At 40.6% G+C, this 18192-nt stretch overlaps 2 protein-coding genes across 2 annotated transcripts in view; one reads left to right on the top strand and one right to left on the bottom strand.

The window, feature by feature from the left end:
* The window catches only part of Secp43 (tRNA Selenocysteine associated protein), a 197258-nt gene that overhangs the window by 74192 nt on the left and 104874 nt on the right, over nucleotides 1–18192 (bottom strand). The window lies entirely within an intron of this gene.
* The window catches only part of LOC135940777 (uncharacterized), an 86686-nt gene that overhangs the window by 40528 nt on the left and 27966 nt on the right, over nucleotides 1–18192 (top strand). Inside the window, exon 2 of the mRNA XM_065485828.1 lies at nucleotides 9687–9857. Coding sequence (XP_065341900.1) covers nucleotides 9690–9857 — 168 coding nt within the window. The 5' untranslated portion in view covers nucleotides 9687–9689. The remainder of the gene's footprint in view (nucleotides 1–9686; nucleotides 9858–18192) is intronic.

Below are 18192 nucleotides of genomic sequence, written 5' to 3'. Positions count from 1 at the left end.
GCATGTTGCTGCTCTGTTTTGCCGCCAAGCATGCACAAAAAGCACTGGACAAAAGGACAGCAAGCTCGACCGCAGTAATATTTTTATATGACGCTAATTCCGTTAAAAATGACAAGTCATAAATATTACTTTCAACTCATCATATTCACATTCTGTGGCCGAGAATGTGTGTAATTTTTTTTATTATCCGGCTGGACTGTTTCAACAAAAATGAAGCATATATACAATGCGGGTAAGCGAGCTGTGCAGTGTGCGGTCTTGTTCACATTTTAATATAAAAATATTTACTCGCGATTTTAATTAAAAAAGCATGTTGACCGGATTCGAAATTAAATTTGACTGCGCCAGCCCTTCTCGAGTGCGTTGTTTGCGGCGAGTATTAAATTGGGCCGCGCGCGCAGATTGCCGGCGGAATTGAGTCAGCGACGGTTTATGATTTGAGGCGGAGGGGCGAGGAAATTAGTTTGCTAATGGAGCTCGATAATTAGTGTGCACAGTGGCGACGGTGCGCCTTGTTTAATGATTAAATCGTCACATCTTTCCCAAGATCCCATTCATTAAGTAATACTCGCAGTTCGGCCAGCGCGCACGCATTATTTGGCCTTTCGGAACGGACCCAGTGACAAACTTTTCCGAATCAAAGGATCTTCTGACAAAGGACAAATGCGTGCTTTGAAGGAGCGGGACCCTTTCGATTCAATAATTGGGTTCTGTTCCCAGCAGCCGAACCTGATGGAACAGATAATTTCATTGCAGCTGAACTGGAGCACTCGGTGCACTCCTCTTTTTAATTCGGTTTTGTTTTTGCACTCCCCAGAGGCAGAATTATTTCTGCTGCTCCACTGTTTGAATTTTAACCTTGACTCATCCCAGCATTACAAAAATCAACGTGACGTTGGCGACCACATGAAACCATGCATATATTCACTAGAAAAACCTGTTGTGAGTTTCATGATTTTATTAATTATGTTGTAAAAAAAGTGATCACTTAGTTATTTGCAAATGGTGCAGGGCAAACAAATTAATATCTACCATTTCATCGACTGCGATAAAAAACTAAGCTCACTTTGCCATGAGCTATGACAGTGAATACCACGCAAAGCAAATTTTCAATTTTATATATTTATTTAAAAAAATGTCATGCAAAAGTCGTGTCTTAGTTTGTGTTAATTACATTGTGTTTGCTTTCCTAAAACATTAGCAAAGCCATTGCCAAATATTTGCCTTTCACACATTGCGAATTTCACAGATTATGTCATGGAAAAGTTACTCAAGCATTTAGTGAAATTTAATTGGACAAAGCGAACACCGGTGCGAGGGATTGGATTAATTTTGAATTGCAAAAGAGGCGAATGAGAAAGAATGAGACGGGCTAATGAAGCCGGCTAGTAGCCCCGAATATGCACGCTCGCAAGCCTAATTCATTTAGCTCGGGCGCTAACCAAGGCAGGGGTTGGCTGGGCGCCGCACCAACCAACCCGATTTGCATCCGCTCACTGACACTGACAGACGCTACATCGGACACAATGATGACTGACTGCTGCCGGTGGAAAAAGCGGCAATTTCCCATCTGCCGAGCAAACACACGCACTGCAGAGTTCCGGCGGCTGGAAAAATCACTGCTCTGCTCTCGCTTGCTCGCACACAATGCACAATTCTGCTGAGCGGCCCAGGTTCGCTGTGTTTGCAGCTGGGAATTCGCCTTCACGTTTTGGCAAACATGTTTCTGTCTTTGGTGCTGAAAATGTGGACGGCTGTTTCTGCTCCACTAAATGAAAGCCTGACTTTTTTTAAAAGCGCGTGTCTGACTCGAAGGAAAACAACATATAAAGTGACCACCTGGTAGAAAAGTTTTCCTTTTTATTTCTTTGCGGCGGAGTTATACTCTTTTTCTCGGAACATCAAAACCAGCAGCACTAAACTGGCAGCCATCTGTGACAAATAAACGTTGAAATTTTAAAACCGAGCAACATTATTAATTAAAAGCAGAGTTTTAAAAAACTGTACGAAAATTATTAAATTTGTATATATATGAAATGGGCGCGTGCGTGGTATCAGCAGTGGCCAGATACGCTTTTGGTTCCTGTGGGTCGGATCCAAGATGGCATCGAAATGAGGGGAACAACTAGCTCGATCTCTTTTGCTTTTTGTTCGGGTGTCGTGAGTGTTTCTCCGATCTGATGGAAAGTTGCAAATTACATCACAATATTGCTGAAAAGTTGCCTCTTTACCCGTTTTAAAGCGCACCCCAACCAATGCGCATCTTGGGAATCTGGGAGTTGATTTTTTTAAAACTCCACCACATCCTTAGTCAATTTAGTTCAGTGCCGATAATAAGAGCCCATTTGTTATTCATTAGTTTTCCTCTTTATTTCCTTTTTATGCATTAATTGTGTGAAAAGATCCATCTGAAAATAAAATATCTGCTGCTACAGATGTAAATTTATAGAAAAAGTAGGAAAGGTCCCACGAGGTAATTAAATTAATTACTGGAATCGTTTCAATCAAAACAGTTAATTCAATAGAACCTGGCTCAAGATGAAGCCATGCTTAAAGCCTGGAAAGTTTTCAGAGGAAATGTGTTAATTTATCATATTAATCGTTAATGTTTTGCTATGGTTTCTTTGGTAATGTTTTTCATGTTCAAATGATTAGTTCGAAATTTATGCATTCAAAATATAAAAATAATTTTAAACATCGATAATATCTGGACACACTTTTGACCTTTTGTAGCTTTTCCTGTTTAAACAGCAACGTGACGAAATTTTTGTTGCGCTGTAGAAATTCAATTTCTAATCTGGTGTGGAAATTCCAATGGCAATCTGTTTTAAAAATCGTTTATGCTAAACCGGCCGCATAAAATCAAGATCGGCTCTACTAAAAACGTGAAAACACGTTTCAGATTGAAATCGCTTCGTTTCTATTAAAACGCGAGCAGTTAAATTTCGTGAGCAGAGCAATTCGGCAAGCAGATAGCATCTCAAACTCTTTCCCGGGCTTAAAACGCGAACTCCTTTCCTCCTCCGACGTGCAGGCAGCACAATCAGAGGTGCCTGTTGCTATAATAAGCTGCCTTTCTGCACTACAAAACCTCTCTCTCTCTCTCCCATCGAAGAATGGCGAAGCTGATGTTCGCTTCGTTTGCTCCAGCGTGTCATCATGGGAAGGTGTGAAACAGCAGCTTGGCAATTACTTCGCAGCAATAATTACCGCTGCAGAGTAGTTAGCAGCGCGATGAGAATGTTCGTTCTTTGTTATTGCGCGCACGTGCCGCGTTGCCGTCCACGGGGAGGAAAGGAGCGGAAAAGGAGGCCGCTCTCTACTTTTCTCTCCTAATCCACGTCGCTTTTGCGGCACCGCCAATGCCGCTATCGAGGCTAAGCCGATATTTTCTTGCTCGCTTATGATGCAAAAATATGGGCAAATACGTGCAATTTGTCGTGTGCGCGTCAGCCTTCGTTTATTTTAATTTATTGCCGCAGTGTCCTCTCCGCGCGCGCCAGAGTAATTGACCTTAAAGCCGCTCGCAAGACGCCGGCTTGTATATTCCTGGCGTGCACGTACAACGACGTCTGCCGGCCTGTGTTCATGCATACTCCGTGTGTGTGTGTCCTCTATTTACGACTCGTAAAGTTGAACCTCCGAGGCCTGAATGTAGGTCTGGAGAAATAATAAAGTTTGCATCCATTGCACCAGCATGTTCTATAAAAAGCCGCAGTTACAGGCCATTCGACTGGCTAGGAGTGGCGTGGACGAGTCCCATAGCAGCCGAGTGATCGGTTCCAAGTTAAAATAATGTTGGGCCATAAAGAATCTAATCTCTTTTACAGCCTGATTCCCTTCTGGTTCGATCGTTTCGCTATGCAGGTATGAAATCAAAATTGATTTGACGGAACTTCTCCAGTTTATTTATGCAAAATTAAGGATGTGGATAGAAAATAAAAATATGTCAGGTATTGTGCGAAACTGCATAGAATCAAGTTGTGGTTTTATAAAATAAATATGGCTCCGGGGGGAGGGCACTGGTTTTTGCCAGAAAATGCAGGTATAGTGTGTTATACCTGAAAATTTTTGTTAGATGCAGTAACACCCTAAAAATATTTTTGGCGCTACAAATTACGTTTGAAATCCAGCACAGTCTTTGACAAGACACACTCTGTCCATCAACAGATTCACATTAAAGTCTGTCGAGACGGAGGAATCGCTGAGTACAGACAATACGGCCATGGATCCAGAACAAGAAAAGTAAAATATATTTGATTCTATAGAGGCGCACGGGTAGCTAGCGTATTTTATATGCTATCAAAACATTTTGGGGCAAAACCATGGTACCCATGGCTGCCATGCGTATTTAAATTTCGATTTGAGAGAACAAAGAAGAAACGGCCCGGTCTCGAGAATTTTGAATATGCGGCCGTTGAGATCTTTTTACGAACTCAATTTATTAGAGTGTAATAAACCAAAAGAGAACTTCTAATGCTACGAATGTCGTCATTCCCCTCCCAGCAGCGCTTTCCTCTTTTACAACACTCACATATGTTTTATGGTTATGGTCGTCAGGACTGGGAATTTAGACTTTTTTTTACAAAAAAGACGACTAATTCAACAAGGCTGGGAGTTACATTTAGACGTTTTTATGGTTTTAAGTTTTAACCCACTCGTTCTTTGTAATTTTCTTTATATCAATCATATATTTTGGAGCTCACAATTATTTTATATTTAAATACTGGGTTCATAGCTTAGCAAACTAATTTAACCACAATGAATTGAAGTTTTCTTCATCGTTAGCAACTGAACCATATTTGATATATTTTCTTTGTCTGAAACTTTTCCTAAGTACTTTAGAAGCCACCAAATGACTTCATAGCTCAAATAAAAAAATCTTGTAAATAACAATTTACTTAGAAATTGTTCTAAGAGCACAAAATTCACAGGTCATACTCTGCGTAAAAAAACTCCTGATTACAAAACTTACAGAATTGAAAGAGAAAACACGACACAAAAATTAATTTTTGAAAAAAGAAGAGTCCCATTTTTCTTTTTCGAGGTCAAAAATAGATTTCAAATCGTAACTTTTGATTTATTTTAAAATTGCCTTTGTTGAAAAGTTTTTAGTATACAGGAATTGTGATCAAATTTCATCAAAGTAATTGTATTTGCCGTGTAGAGTGGCCGATTTCATCACCATGTTAGACAAACAGAGAGATGAGTGTGGAGTAGTCGAGTATTAAAATTTAGTCAAGTTTAAATTAACGTAATGGTTAAACTCTGCGTGGAGTTGACTATACAGAATGGACGAGCAAGTGAAAATTAATATTGTTTCTCATAATTTCACCCATTCTTATAGTAAATTACGCGTAGAGTAAAGCAATTTATCTAGAAATTCCTGAGTTGTGCATTTCTTTATATTTATGTTTTGAATTTAAGTTTACTAAAATTCATCCTCATGTAAAATTCTTGCCTATTTATAGCTTCTGTATTTTACGAAAACAAGCTTTTCCTCTGACTTGACGCCAGTGCCGCTGGCACCAAACTCCGCCACGACCTGATTGCTATCTGTACACAGATTTTTCAGCATCAGGCGCGTGATGTGGTTTAACGCAACAACGCAGCAAGTGCCTAGCGTTGTCAAACAAAATCCAAGAAAGCGCGGAGGCAAAGTGGTCGTTAATTTTTGCGCCCGTGTAATCTGCACCACGATGTGCTATATTTGGCCAGCAGAATCGTGTCGCCTTTGGGCAGAGGATCGAGGCAGTTAGCAAAAAGATGCATTTTTTGTGTCCTTTGTGCCGATGTTAGGGGAGCAACTCATTCGGCTAATGCACTTGCGGTTGCCACGCGCGTCTCTCTTGAGTGTTTGCAAATTCAGATTCGAGCGAGACACAGGGCTGGCCGCACGCGAGTAAACACAAACGTGTCCTTTGGCGGGGCGGGAAAGGGCATCCGACGTGTGAAGCACGCCGTGGTCGAGTCGAGAACTGCCCGAGGACAAAGCGTGCTGATGTGGTCGCGCCCGCCTTTGAAACGCCGCTCCTGACCCGGCTGATGGCTTGATTAAAATTTCAAGCAGCCCCAGCACTTAATGCACTCGAGCTGCAACTTTTTCAACGATCCAACTTTCGAGTGGGACCGTTTTTTATTTCCACGCAAAGGATTTATTTCACTTTGCCACGCGAGAGTTGCAAAGACTCATTGTCGTCGGCGGCGTTGCAAAGAAACGACATACACATTGCAGCTCACTACTTTTCTTTTCTTTGCATTCCCTGTTCGTTTGCGGCTGCATGCTGATTTTTAATCACGCCAACTGCCTGAGCTAAATCGCTGGCTGCCGGCAAGTGACACGTTCCTGCTCCTTTCATTTTTATCCACGAGCGGAGAGCAGAGCGGTGCTAACTGGGCCGATAGTGGCTGGGAAAGTTTTCCCTGGAATAGCAAATAGAGAGCTGCCAGGCTGATTCTCGGCTACTTTTTGCAATTTCACGCCTCCAGCATTTCTTACTTTTTTATTTCAAAGAGGATGAAAGTTTCTATAATATTAATAACAGACGAGTAATAAGGTTACAAGAGCGTATGATTGTTTAAAAACACGTTGAAATGTAAGGTAATTGAAAACATTAAAAGGCAAAAGAGGTTACTCGTGCATTCAGAGGGGAAATTAATTGCTTGGTTGGTTCCCTCGACAGAACTGAATAAGAATTTTGCAAAATTATTACTTAAAGATTACTGCGTATTTATCGTATTTATAAAAAAAACGTCGAATGAGATATACATTTCTGCTCTAATTTGAAATTTTTACTCAATAGGTAATTTAATTCATTCAATCTATCAATCAGTAAATTTTTAAAAACAAATAAATTTTCTAACCATGTCAGATATTTTTTTAGATCTCTTTTCATTTTTTTCACTTTTAATAATGTGAAGAAAGGATTGAATTTTTCTCTTTTTAGTAAGAAGATTTAAGCTCAGATTTTGTGATATTTTCATTGCTTGATTCTTTAATCAAGGAATAATAGTGTAAAATAAATTTGAATTATTGGAGAAGCTTAATTTGAATTTTAACCTCTTTAGAAAAAGAGACCTGATTTCAGTGACAGAATCCATTATTTTGTTTCATTGTGGACCTTTAGGCCAATGGTTTTTAGATGATTTTGAATGAAATCTGATTCGAATGGCCTAAAAATGCTAAATGTTACGCAACGATTGAAAGCTAAGAAAATTTTAGTCGATCTTCGAAAATATCCCAGCCCTCGAGCTCACTCTTTGGTTGCTAAATAATGCAAGTTCGGTTGAGCAGGCGGATTGAGGTGTACCAACATCTGTCTTTCATGAAGAACCACCACAGCTATGTGTACGCGGTAATTTCTGACGGTGCCAACTTTCTCTTGGCACGCGTTTGAGCGAATTAGAGCCGCGTAGACGCCGGTCTCTTTCGTCATACATCTCAATTATATTCTTGCTTTCGGACTGGCATAGACGCCGGCGGCAAAGTTCTCGGTAACAGACTGAATTTGCATTCGGATGAATTTGCATTCCCTGCGTGGCCCGTGCGCTTCATTTCGGCGACGACGGACGGCCCACCCGCCGGAGAGGGCGAGAATAAATTGCCGCGTGACACGGCCGTTTCAAGTCGTCCCCTCCCACCCCTCCCACGCCGATGGCAACCCACCTTTTCCTGGTCGCACAAAGGGTCGTGCTGCTCTCGTCGTTTTTCCTGCCTCGGAGACAAAAATCGCGAAAACAAAAACTGGCACTGCCACTTTAATGAAATGGCTTCCTCTTGTAGTCCGCTCGACGAGAAAAAAAGGCAAATGAAGAAAGAGTAAGGGAGGTTTTCTTTTACATTTGTCTGCCGGGCTGGAGAAAAACTCAGGGGACGTGAAAAAGAGCCCAATTGGCCTTTGGTGAGACTCGTACAAGTGTCAAGAGCGCAAAATTGTCTTCTTGCGTGGAAAATAAAAGGAAAATAGATTAAAATATTAGAATTAATTTTCATAAATTGTAAAATTGCAAATTTAGTGACCTTTAAATATTATCTGCAATTTTCACGTGGCTGCCTGCCCGAGCGGCTGCCAATAGCAAACGTAGGCAATCCGCCCAGCCCTTGTAACGTGCCGGTTGCCTAATAAGCACTTCTGCAACGCGCGCGCTGCTCTTTCTCTCTCTGCGCTCTCTGCTGATGCGGCTGCCAAGTTCCCGGGGCGCGCGCGTGTGTGCAACTGTTGCTTTTTATCGTACGTTAAATACATTAAGTTGTTCTAATCCCAGGATTCGCAAACTCGCGGCTGAAACTTGATGATTGCATTGCGAATAGCGTTCAATGGTGCTTCGAAAAGCTGCGATAATCTCTCGGAGCAGCCTGTTCGGAGCAATAATGCCGCTGGATTTGCGCCGGTCGAATTGGGAAAAAATTTATGTACGCTCACGTGGCGTTCCGGAAATGACTGCCTTTCATTTTACGTTCAAGCGAGTCGCCTGCCATTATGTATCGGAACGACTTATCGCCTTGCCTGCTGCGAGTTCAAATTGAGAGATTAAATTCGATCGTCCCTAAGCCTTGCTCTTCCATGTATGGGTTTTCGCGGTAACGCTGCTTGCAACTCTATGGCGCGTATAAAAACAGTTGAAACTAAAATTGATGAACTCTGAATATATCTTTTGACACTTGTAATTTTTAAGGAAACTTCTTGTTTTGAGGTAATATTTCCACTAGGGAGACAGTTGAAACATTTCACAAACATTTGTACCACTATAATACTCGGAAATTACCAACATTGGTTTATTATAAAGTCACAAGAAAAGATTTTACTGGGTTTCTCACCTCATTTTTAAATTTAACTCATACTGCCATTTATAGCATCAAAAACATAAACATTTCCCAATTTTAATTTCTCTGTGCAGTTCAAAATAAATACAAATCCATAAACACTTAGACAGCATCGATAAAATCAATCCATGACCAATTAAGCAATCTAATTTTACCAAAGAAAATGAATGAATTTTGTAAATCATTTTACATCCTCATTCAATAAAAAAAATAGTAAAGATAAACCAAAAATACACCTCTTAACTATTGTATAGTATTCATAAATTCCGACCGCTAGTCTGGAAGGAGCACATTAAACAATCAACATCTCTATCGCTAAACTAATTTCAGACCACAAAACAAATAAGAGCTCTGAAGAACTCCAAATTTGTTCGAGTAGCAAGTTCTCTCACGGCCGCACACTACTTAAACATAATCCTGTTGGTTTGTGTAACTGTGAATTGTGGCGATCTACTCAATGAATAAATTATCATTAATTTGCGAGTCAGTATCAAAGGCGGTCTTTGTTTAATGCATCGTCCCATTAATATTCGATTAGCCTATAAATTTAATTATCGCACAAACAGACGAATGCTTTGGCCTGTCCACCGGGGAGACCGGCGCAAACTATAACTCGATTAACATCATCATCTGTCTGCAGGACCGAAATGTGATAAAATAACGGCACGCGCGCTCTCAAATCCGCGACAAATGCAATTTTGGCCGCAACCCTGTGTTTTCTCTTTCCCTCCAGCCGCGTGCTTTGTCAGTTACTTTCCTCCGTTCCGCAGCGCGCAAAATAAATAATTCGCTGCCTGCCAGCCTCCCTTTCTCTCTTTGTCCGTCGAGATTTATGGATGTTTGCCGCTCGCTTGCGTTGCAGGTGATGTCCCTGTTGTACAGATTCGCCCGGCTGCCTGACCGGGCAAACACCCACGTGTTCACCTTCATCGTGACCAGGTCGGTGACCAGGGACCTCGAGAGGGACGTCACCTCCAGGGAATTCAACTGCGGGTACCAGCGATGGGCAATCACCTTTTCCAGAAATGACAAGGTAGGCTGGAAAACAGGTTTTACCATCCAATTAATCTTTTTTTAAGGTCTGATCTTTATTAAAATTTCAAGTAAAAATAGGCATAAGGTAATAAGTCACAATCATCTCTTTTTTCTGATCATGCTTCTTCTTATTTCACTAGTTTTTTAATCTTTGGGGGATAAAAGTGGTAGAAATGATGAAGACCGATAAATTCAGATTGACGAATTTAGGTTGATGTATTAGGTTACAGTTTCAAATCCGATCGGATACTTAATCAAGTACAAGAACTGAAATAGTTTACAATAATAAGTTACAAATTCTTTTGCTTAAACTGATGGTTGGACGCACCCCTTTGAATCGGGTTCTGCACAATTAAACGGCTCACGTCAGCACCGAGTGGCTGACGGGTGAAAACTGAATTCTTATTTTAAAATCATCTTTCAAGCAAGACCGCGCTGTTGTACCGCTACAAATCTAAAAAAAAAAATGATTTTAAATCGGACATGAACAACTTAGTTTGTTTAGTTAATTTTGAGAGACAATATCTCTAGCAGATTTATGTAGTTCCATAAAAATATACTGGGTGTTGATTTTTAGATAAAATCAGGGACCAGTAATAAGATTCCCAACTAAAATTAATTTTCGTTTGAAGCTGTAAACGTTTGCCAATGAAATACCATAATGCCTTTTTAGCTAGTTTTTTCGAAAAATCGGTAAAATACTGCAATTTAATGAAAGAATTACTTTTTTCCTTGTTATAAAATCGCTTGCGAAATGGATGAACTTTTCCTTGCTTTTTCGTGGCTCTCAAAATTACTTTCAATTTTATTACCAAAAAAAAGTTGATTTTTCAGTGGTAATTGGCTGCTTCCATAGGCAGTACGTCCAGAGGTTATCAGGAAGCTATTTAAAAATCGATGAAGATCCAATGACCAAATATTGTTGTAGCGAAAATGTTTTTATGAAACCGCCAGGTTTCTTCCAATCCATTAAAATTGAGAGAGTACTTGTGTGAAGCGTATTGATGTTACAGGAAGTTGTCAGATACAGCGTCTCACTGTTTAACCAATTCTGCTTGAGGCTTGAGGACTCTTTCCGAGTTTAGTTTAGTTGAAAGTACATAATAAGATCCTGTTCCACGAAAACTCAGGCTATTTTGGATTTCAATTCACAGAAAGAAAAGTATACGCTGTTTGCCTATTTTGATCTCCGTTCGAGGAATTCAGGATATATCAATTGGTCTGAGAGTCGATCGCGCGACTGCCAATGCCGACCCTGTTGTGCGAATAAACATCTGGAGAACAAACCGAAAACAGAGGCTGCAGCACTCAAAGGACCTTTAATCGCATTATCAAAAGAGAAGACGCGCACCATTTCCCAAAGCACACAGCAAATTGAGTTCTTTGAACGGAAATTTCATTAGGGCAAGGGCAAAAAGGAAGCAAACCCGCCGCTAAACAATGCCAAATCAAGCGCCGCGATTCGGTCATTCATCATCTGCGTGTTGTCCCTGTGGCGTGCTGTGTATACGCGCAACAAAGGCCGATTTTAATTGGCACATACGCTTAGCCGCTCCATGTGCGCTCACGAGCGCATTTGTGCATAAAATTAGCGCTGTTTGCCGCTCGTTAATTTGTAGAGAAAGAGCTGGCGCGCGCGGCCAGCCCATCTGGCGTGTCAATTTGCATGAATAATGGCCGTGATCTCATCAACTAATGGACTCGCGCACTCGCAATTTGATGATCAACAAAGAACGAGAACGGCCTTTGATCAGAACGGGGCCGATGACGCCCGCCTCTTGCACGCTGCCGAGAGCGATCTGAATTATAGAGGGGCAGCTGCTTTAATTAGCCTGCGCAACCTGTCAGGGCAGGTGAGGCAGGAAAATCCACACCTCTGCCTAATTTATTTATGCTCTCCCGTGCGCAGCCCCCGCACTCTCATAAATTCCGGACGGCTTGGCCCAGGCGCATGATGCTGCGGCTTGCCTCAGATCTCCACCTCCGCTTGCAAAATCTGCATGAGCACTGGACCTTCATTCGCAGAAATTATCAATCATGGAGCCGACCCACGCCCCTATTATCCTCTAATTTGTAATAAATAAACCAACGTGGAACAAGAATGGTGCATATTTTGAGAGAGATACACTAACTTAAATTGCTTTGCTAATTAAGGAAAGAAAATACGATACGATAATTAACTTGTACTATACGCTTTAAAGAGTAATTTACATTGCTTGTCATTTTATAAACAACGAAAAACTATATGAATAAATCAAATTGTTGGTCATCACGTACGTTTTAGAGGTGAAAGGGAATTTTTAAAGGCGATTTTAGAAGAAAATTAATATATTTTTAGTGTAATATGCTCAACTGAGGCATTTTAAGTCAATTAAAGAAACAGGAAAAGGTCGATCTTCTTTGCTTTCCAAACAATAAAAAATTCTGGCATTTTTAAGCCTTTGCGCCGGATATTTTCCACAATAATTTAAATGAATGACTCAATTTGAGACAGACAATGCTTAAATTAATTCAGATAGTGATGTGTTTCCTTTCTTATGTTGCATGGAAAATCCAGCTTTACTGAAACAGTAATAATTATAGACCAACCGTGGTGAGCTTTGCGTGTAGGAAAGATCAACAGATAAAAATAATAACTTCCTATTCTAAGAGGATTTTGATCTACCTTGCCGCTTCTCTAAATACCCTCGTTTTCCCGGCCGCAATAAAATAAACCTTCTGGTTAACATAACACGGTCAGTATTACTGCCCCATCGTAGATGGATGTACAACATGCGTTTCCATCGCTTGCGCACTATGCCACTGCCAAAAAATGCCTGCGGCGTCAAGAAGACGAGGGCTGATTTTATTATGATTGGATTGTGACGGCAAAGGTCGTAACCCCTAATGGAAGCTAAAGGCTTGTCAATATAAACAAAATTTACATCCCCACCGACCTACGCGAGGGAATTACGGTACGCCAGTGAGCAGCAAGCAGGACTGACTCTGGGTTCTCGTCAAACCGCAAACTCTGGAAAATTCACCTAGACTCAGAAACACCTGCTCGACTTGCGTCGGCTGCTGCTGACCTGTGCAAGAATTAGAAGAGCCGGACGTCGTAATTAGCTAATTTCGACTAGAGTTTTCGCTTTGAAGTAATTAAAGGGGGAGCCGGTGTCCGTTTCAGCGCTCGTAAAATACACACGCCACGCACCTTGCGCCATAAAATTCATAGCTCAGCGTTTAACGCGGAAATGGCTGGTAATAGTAACAGCGGACTTTACAATTTCAAGTTCAAAGGGCAAAGGGCAAAGAGTGCCAAGGGATTATTTCGGCTTAGACAAAATACTTGTTACTTTTTTCAAGTTTCAGGGCATAAAAATTTGAAATTGCACCGGCTAAAGATGGCGGTAAAATTAGGGATTTTAGCTTTTTAAAATTTTTTTCAGAAACCCTATAAACCTAATTTTATGTCTGTTGAAAGGAAATAAATAGTTAGTTTTAAACTGTTTCTAAACACAATAGAGTTATTAGTACAATAAAGGTTTAACAAAATAATTTAATGTGTATTTATTATTATTTTAATTTTTCTTCATATCAAAGGAATTTTTATTCGTGGAGAACATAGGTGCAAATCAAATTAAAAATTTCTTATGGAAACCTGCAAACAATGTTTTGAATAAAAATCAAACCATTTAAACAACAAATCATGAAATTAGTACGCGACGAAAAATAAGATAATTCCTATAATGGATTCAATTTTAGTACGCTCTCAAATACTCAATATTATTTTAACCCTTCAGAATCGCTTTTTTTATTTTTGCCACACACAATTTGGGCACATACATTCTATTGAAAGGGGTCTGAGTCGGTTAAAATTAGAAAAAAATGCAGATAATTCAATTAAAACAAATTCTTCGAGATCCATCTAAAAACTTCCTGAAGTGCGCAATTGTTTCAAATGAAACAGTTGCAATTTTTTAAAACTTAAATTAATTTTATCTTAACTTCAAGACAGCGATAATCGTGCTATTCAGGTGGCCTAACAAATTAATAAAACCTAAAACGCAAGTTAAGTGTCGGATATCACATAGCAAGCATTTTTTAAAAAAAGTTTCGCGTTGATCCTTTATCAAGAAAATCCCGCGAGCACGAGCACCTGTCAGGGGGAGGTTTAAGCTAACTTATGTGCAAAGTGAATCATGAGTCTCGCGGAAGCAGGAAGAATGTGCATCTTGGTCGCGTGCCTGGCGCATCGAGGCACTCGCTATTTCGTCTCAGCATCTCCACATCTATCAAACTGTTGAATGAAAGTTAGTTCACTAAGAAAGTTGATAAAAGACGATCTTCCCCCGCTCAAAGAGAGACTATGTGAGTGTGTGTGCGCCTCTCTCACTCCACCACCGCCTTCGCCTAGCTCGCAGAACTCAAACTTCTGCTAGCGCTTTTTTTCTCGGGAAACTATTCCCTAGCAGCTCGACAACGTTTTCCTTCTCACGCGCGCGAGCGAGCAAGAGAGAGAGAGAGAGAGAGAGAGAGATTTTCTATAAAGAGTATTATTAATTACTTGGTCCAACTTTGTTGGGCGCCGTGCAACACACAACATCTCGTTTCCTGCTTGTTTGGCACAAAAAAACTGTCTAATACAATGTAGATATTATCTAAGGCTGTAAATTTCATACGGTCTTTTTTCCGAGCTTTTATATAATCTTTCAAAACCGACAATCATCTTAAAATCAAATATTTTTTCCCAAAAATGTATAATATTCACAGCCCTATACAGACATCTCTCGTGCGCCTTTTTTCTCTATGCTCGGCTTGTAAAATGTTTATAAACGATTTTGGACCGCACGCAATCTTCCAATGATTGGCCTGAAAAAAGCCTTTGCCAGAGCTGTGCCCGGCCGGCATTCAAACATTCAAAGCTCTGAAAAAGAGTGATTAAACAGAGCGGCATTAACGTCGAGAGAGCCATATAATCATGGCATCACAGCAGCAGCACGAGGGTTACGGCAGCCATAAATTTTTCCGAAAATAGATGCCAACTGACTTGATAAATTTAGCTCGGTCAGCACTATACGGCAGGGAATTTTTTCAAACGGAGCTTTTTTGGCGATAGCAGCTAGTCAAATAGTCGAGTTTGCGAGCATAAATCAAACTCGGCGATATATGTTTGAAAGGAAACAAATGATGCCGACTGCTCTTCCCGATGCACAATATTTCACATGTTTTATTGTATTATTTTCTCTCGTTTCAACGGCTGTCGATATTCCGATACACATGCATGCATGATGAATATGTGCACTCAAACAATACGTGTCCATTGTGGAATCAGCAGATAGAGGCATGCTCTAATGCAGCTATCGATATCTGTCCAGCCGGCTGCTTGTACCGCCGCCACGCGTACGCTACTGCTGCTTCTGAGCGGCGGATGAGCAGAAAGGGTGGGTCGATTTGCGGCCTCCCGGTCCGTCAGCCGTAGGCGGACAATTAATTGCGGGCCCGTTTAAATATTTGCTTTGATTTTCCGGCTGCCGGCGTGGATATCCGGCGCTTGATGGAAAGATTTCGACACGTTCTCGGAAAGAACAATTGAAAATGTGATTGCTATGCCTATAAGGGTAGGCAGCGTTTAATTACAGTCGCGTTTACAGCCCTACTTCGATTACGGAGTGATTGAATTACGCAATATACTCAGACCCGTGTTTATTTTCAACGTCTCGCTATAGTTGATATTGATGGTGGAGTATCAATTTCATATTTGTGTGGGAAGCATTTTATATGGTGGCATTTTTTTCTCTAAAAATTGGTTCCATTAATCATTTTCAAGCCCTTTGGTTCTTGAGTACATTCTGCATAAGTCGCAGTTTCTTCTGACAAGGAAATCATTTTAAACAAATGACAAAAAAGACGCGCTCAAAACACTGACATTAAGCAAAGCCGATGTGACGCATTGATTGATGGTTTTTGTCTAGTAAAAGGCGGCAATATGACAAAGTGTCTCACCAGATGCTTTTAAACTTGAGAGTTTATGAATTTAGCGAAAAATATGTTATTTAACATTCAAAATAAAAGCGGAAAACCCAACCGGCTTGTAAAACCAGAAAATGTTGGGAAGTTGGAGTTTTCTCAATGGTTTCATCGACAGGACCAAGATTTAGTAGAAAAAAAATCATCAAGATCCTCATACCCCTTCCAGAACTATGTACACCTTTTCTTGACAATCCAGCAAAATATCATATGTTTAATATGTACAAAGAAGATCAGCTTAAGGGAAATATTCAACAATTTTCCAACAACATTAATTTCTTAGCCCTCAATATCACTTTCAATCTGAATGATTCACAAGAGATCCGATTCTCAATTGAAATTCGATATGGAAATAACAGAAGCAAACGAGATAAGGCAATGATTTGAGTGAAGAGAGGGGCGGAAAAACCAATAGACGGAACATACAACCAGTCATTTTCGGCTCGCAGAGCAGACTCGGTCATCAATTAATCTTTTTTCCGCTTTTCCGCCCTATGAAGTAGGCGAAAGACGGGAAAAGAGACAGATGGTCTGATTTACGCCAGATTGGGTGTCGCCGGCGTCGCCGCGAATGAAATTAATCGATTTGCCCCATCGCTGGCTTTCTCGGATATTTTCTCTCTCGGCTCCTGCGCCGGCAGCACGCCCGCCTAATGATGCATCATCAGGCCGGATTCACTGCAAATAACATTCAATTATCCACGGGGGCGAAATGCGCTCTCCTTTTGCATGCAAATGCGCGCACCTCGTTTAATATTGAAATTGCACACCGGCGGAATGCTCGTCGCTGAGAATAAACGGCGGATCTGCGCACTTGTGCACCTCAACAGAGGAGGATATTAAAATTTTCCGCCGTGATGAAGTTCAGTCCAAGTTCAAACTTTAATGAGGCCACACGTCGCTCCTTTGACCTCGTTTTCATCGCTAGACAATGGACTGTTAAATTTTCAGAAAAATTGCTGCGCCAAATTGCTTTACGCCAACGGGAAATTGACTGAGATTAAATTTTACTTTACTTTTCATGCTTGCATATATGTAATGTATTTTTAAATTCAACCCATACCTGTGATTTTTATGTGACTTTCTGAACCAATTTTTTATGAAGTAAGTATTATAGTACTAACCTCTGGAAGTTGATTGTTTAGTTAAAAACATCACCGAAATTTAAGTTATACACTATTTCTTCAAGGATCAAGATTTTTTAGATGCATAAATATAGCTGTTGCTTAAAAAATTAATTTGAATTTTACTCACCAAAAATCTGTAGCGGTACAACAACGCGGTCCTGCTTTTTGTTGGAAGCCAACAATTGTCGGCGGTTTGAATTATTGTAATTTTGCATTATTGTTTAACAGCAGAAAGATGATTTTAAAATAAGAATTCAGTATTCGTCCGTCAGCCACACGGTGCTGACGTGATTCGTTTAATAGTGCAGAACCCGATTCAAAGGGGTGAGTCCAACCGTCAGTTAGCAAAAGAATTTATCACTTATTTTTGTAAACCATTTCAGTTCTTGTATTTGATTAAGCATCCGATCGGATTTCCAACTAACCAATCCACGAACAAAATTCTTCTTCTGAATTCATCGGTCTTCATCATTTCAACCCTTCTATCTCCCAAATTGGTGACAACCCGACGTGACAGTAAAGCAGCCAAACTATTTCAAGTATGTATCACAGTCTAGCCATTTCAAGATGCGAATTCGCCGGACACCAGCAAGCTCGGATGCCCACTGGTTTCCTTAAACCCGGCGAACGCAAGCACCAAGAATTTTTTATTGGAGACCGATCACCGTTACACAAAGTGGACTCACAAACTGCCAATCGCAAGTTCAAGAATTTTTCGGGTACAACAATCCCAAAATTTCAATCCGCAACAATGCTGATGAGCAACATGACAAGAAGTAACCGTTAGAACGCAAGAATTTTCAACAGTAGTCATCAGCATCAACCAACAATCAAGAGAAACAATCGACCATCGCACCAGCTTGAAGAATTTTCCAAGTTTAATCCCCATTCGTGTCAGCGGCCGCGACAATTTCGCCTAAGAGCCTCCCTGTCTGTGTGGAGTAAGGAAGTCTGGAGAACTTCCCTTGGCCGGCAAAATGAGAAGAAAAATGAAGAATTTTGATGCGAAGCAGTAACTGCGTCCGCGTAGGGCCCACGCGAAAGAACAAAAGACGCCTAGTTCTGCTCGACTAATCACAAAAAGGTTTGCCTCATTTGACACGGGTTTAATTCGGTCGCGATTGAGTCTCCATAATTTAAAATCAAAGACAAAATGTGTCACCCAAAGTATTTTCCTTTCTGCTGATAAACGAACTC

Source organism: Cloeon dipterum, chromosome 3, assembly GCF_949628265.1.
Source record: "Cloeon dipterum chromosome 3, ieCloDipt1.1, whole genome shotgun sequence".
NCBI classification, from domain to species: domain Eukaryota; kingdom Metazoa; phylum Arthropoda; class Insecta; order Ephemeroptera; family Baetidae; genus Cloeon; species Cloeon dipterum.
Note: the sequence above shows the minus strand (reverse complement) of the source record. Positions and strands in the feature narration are given on the sequence as shown.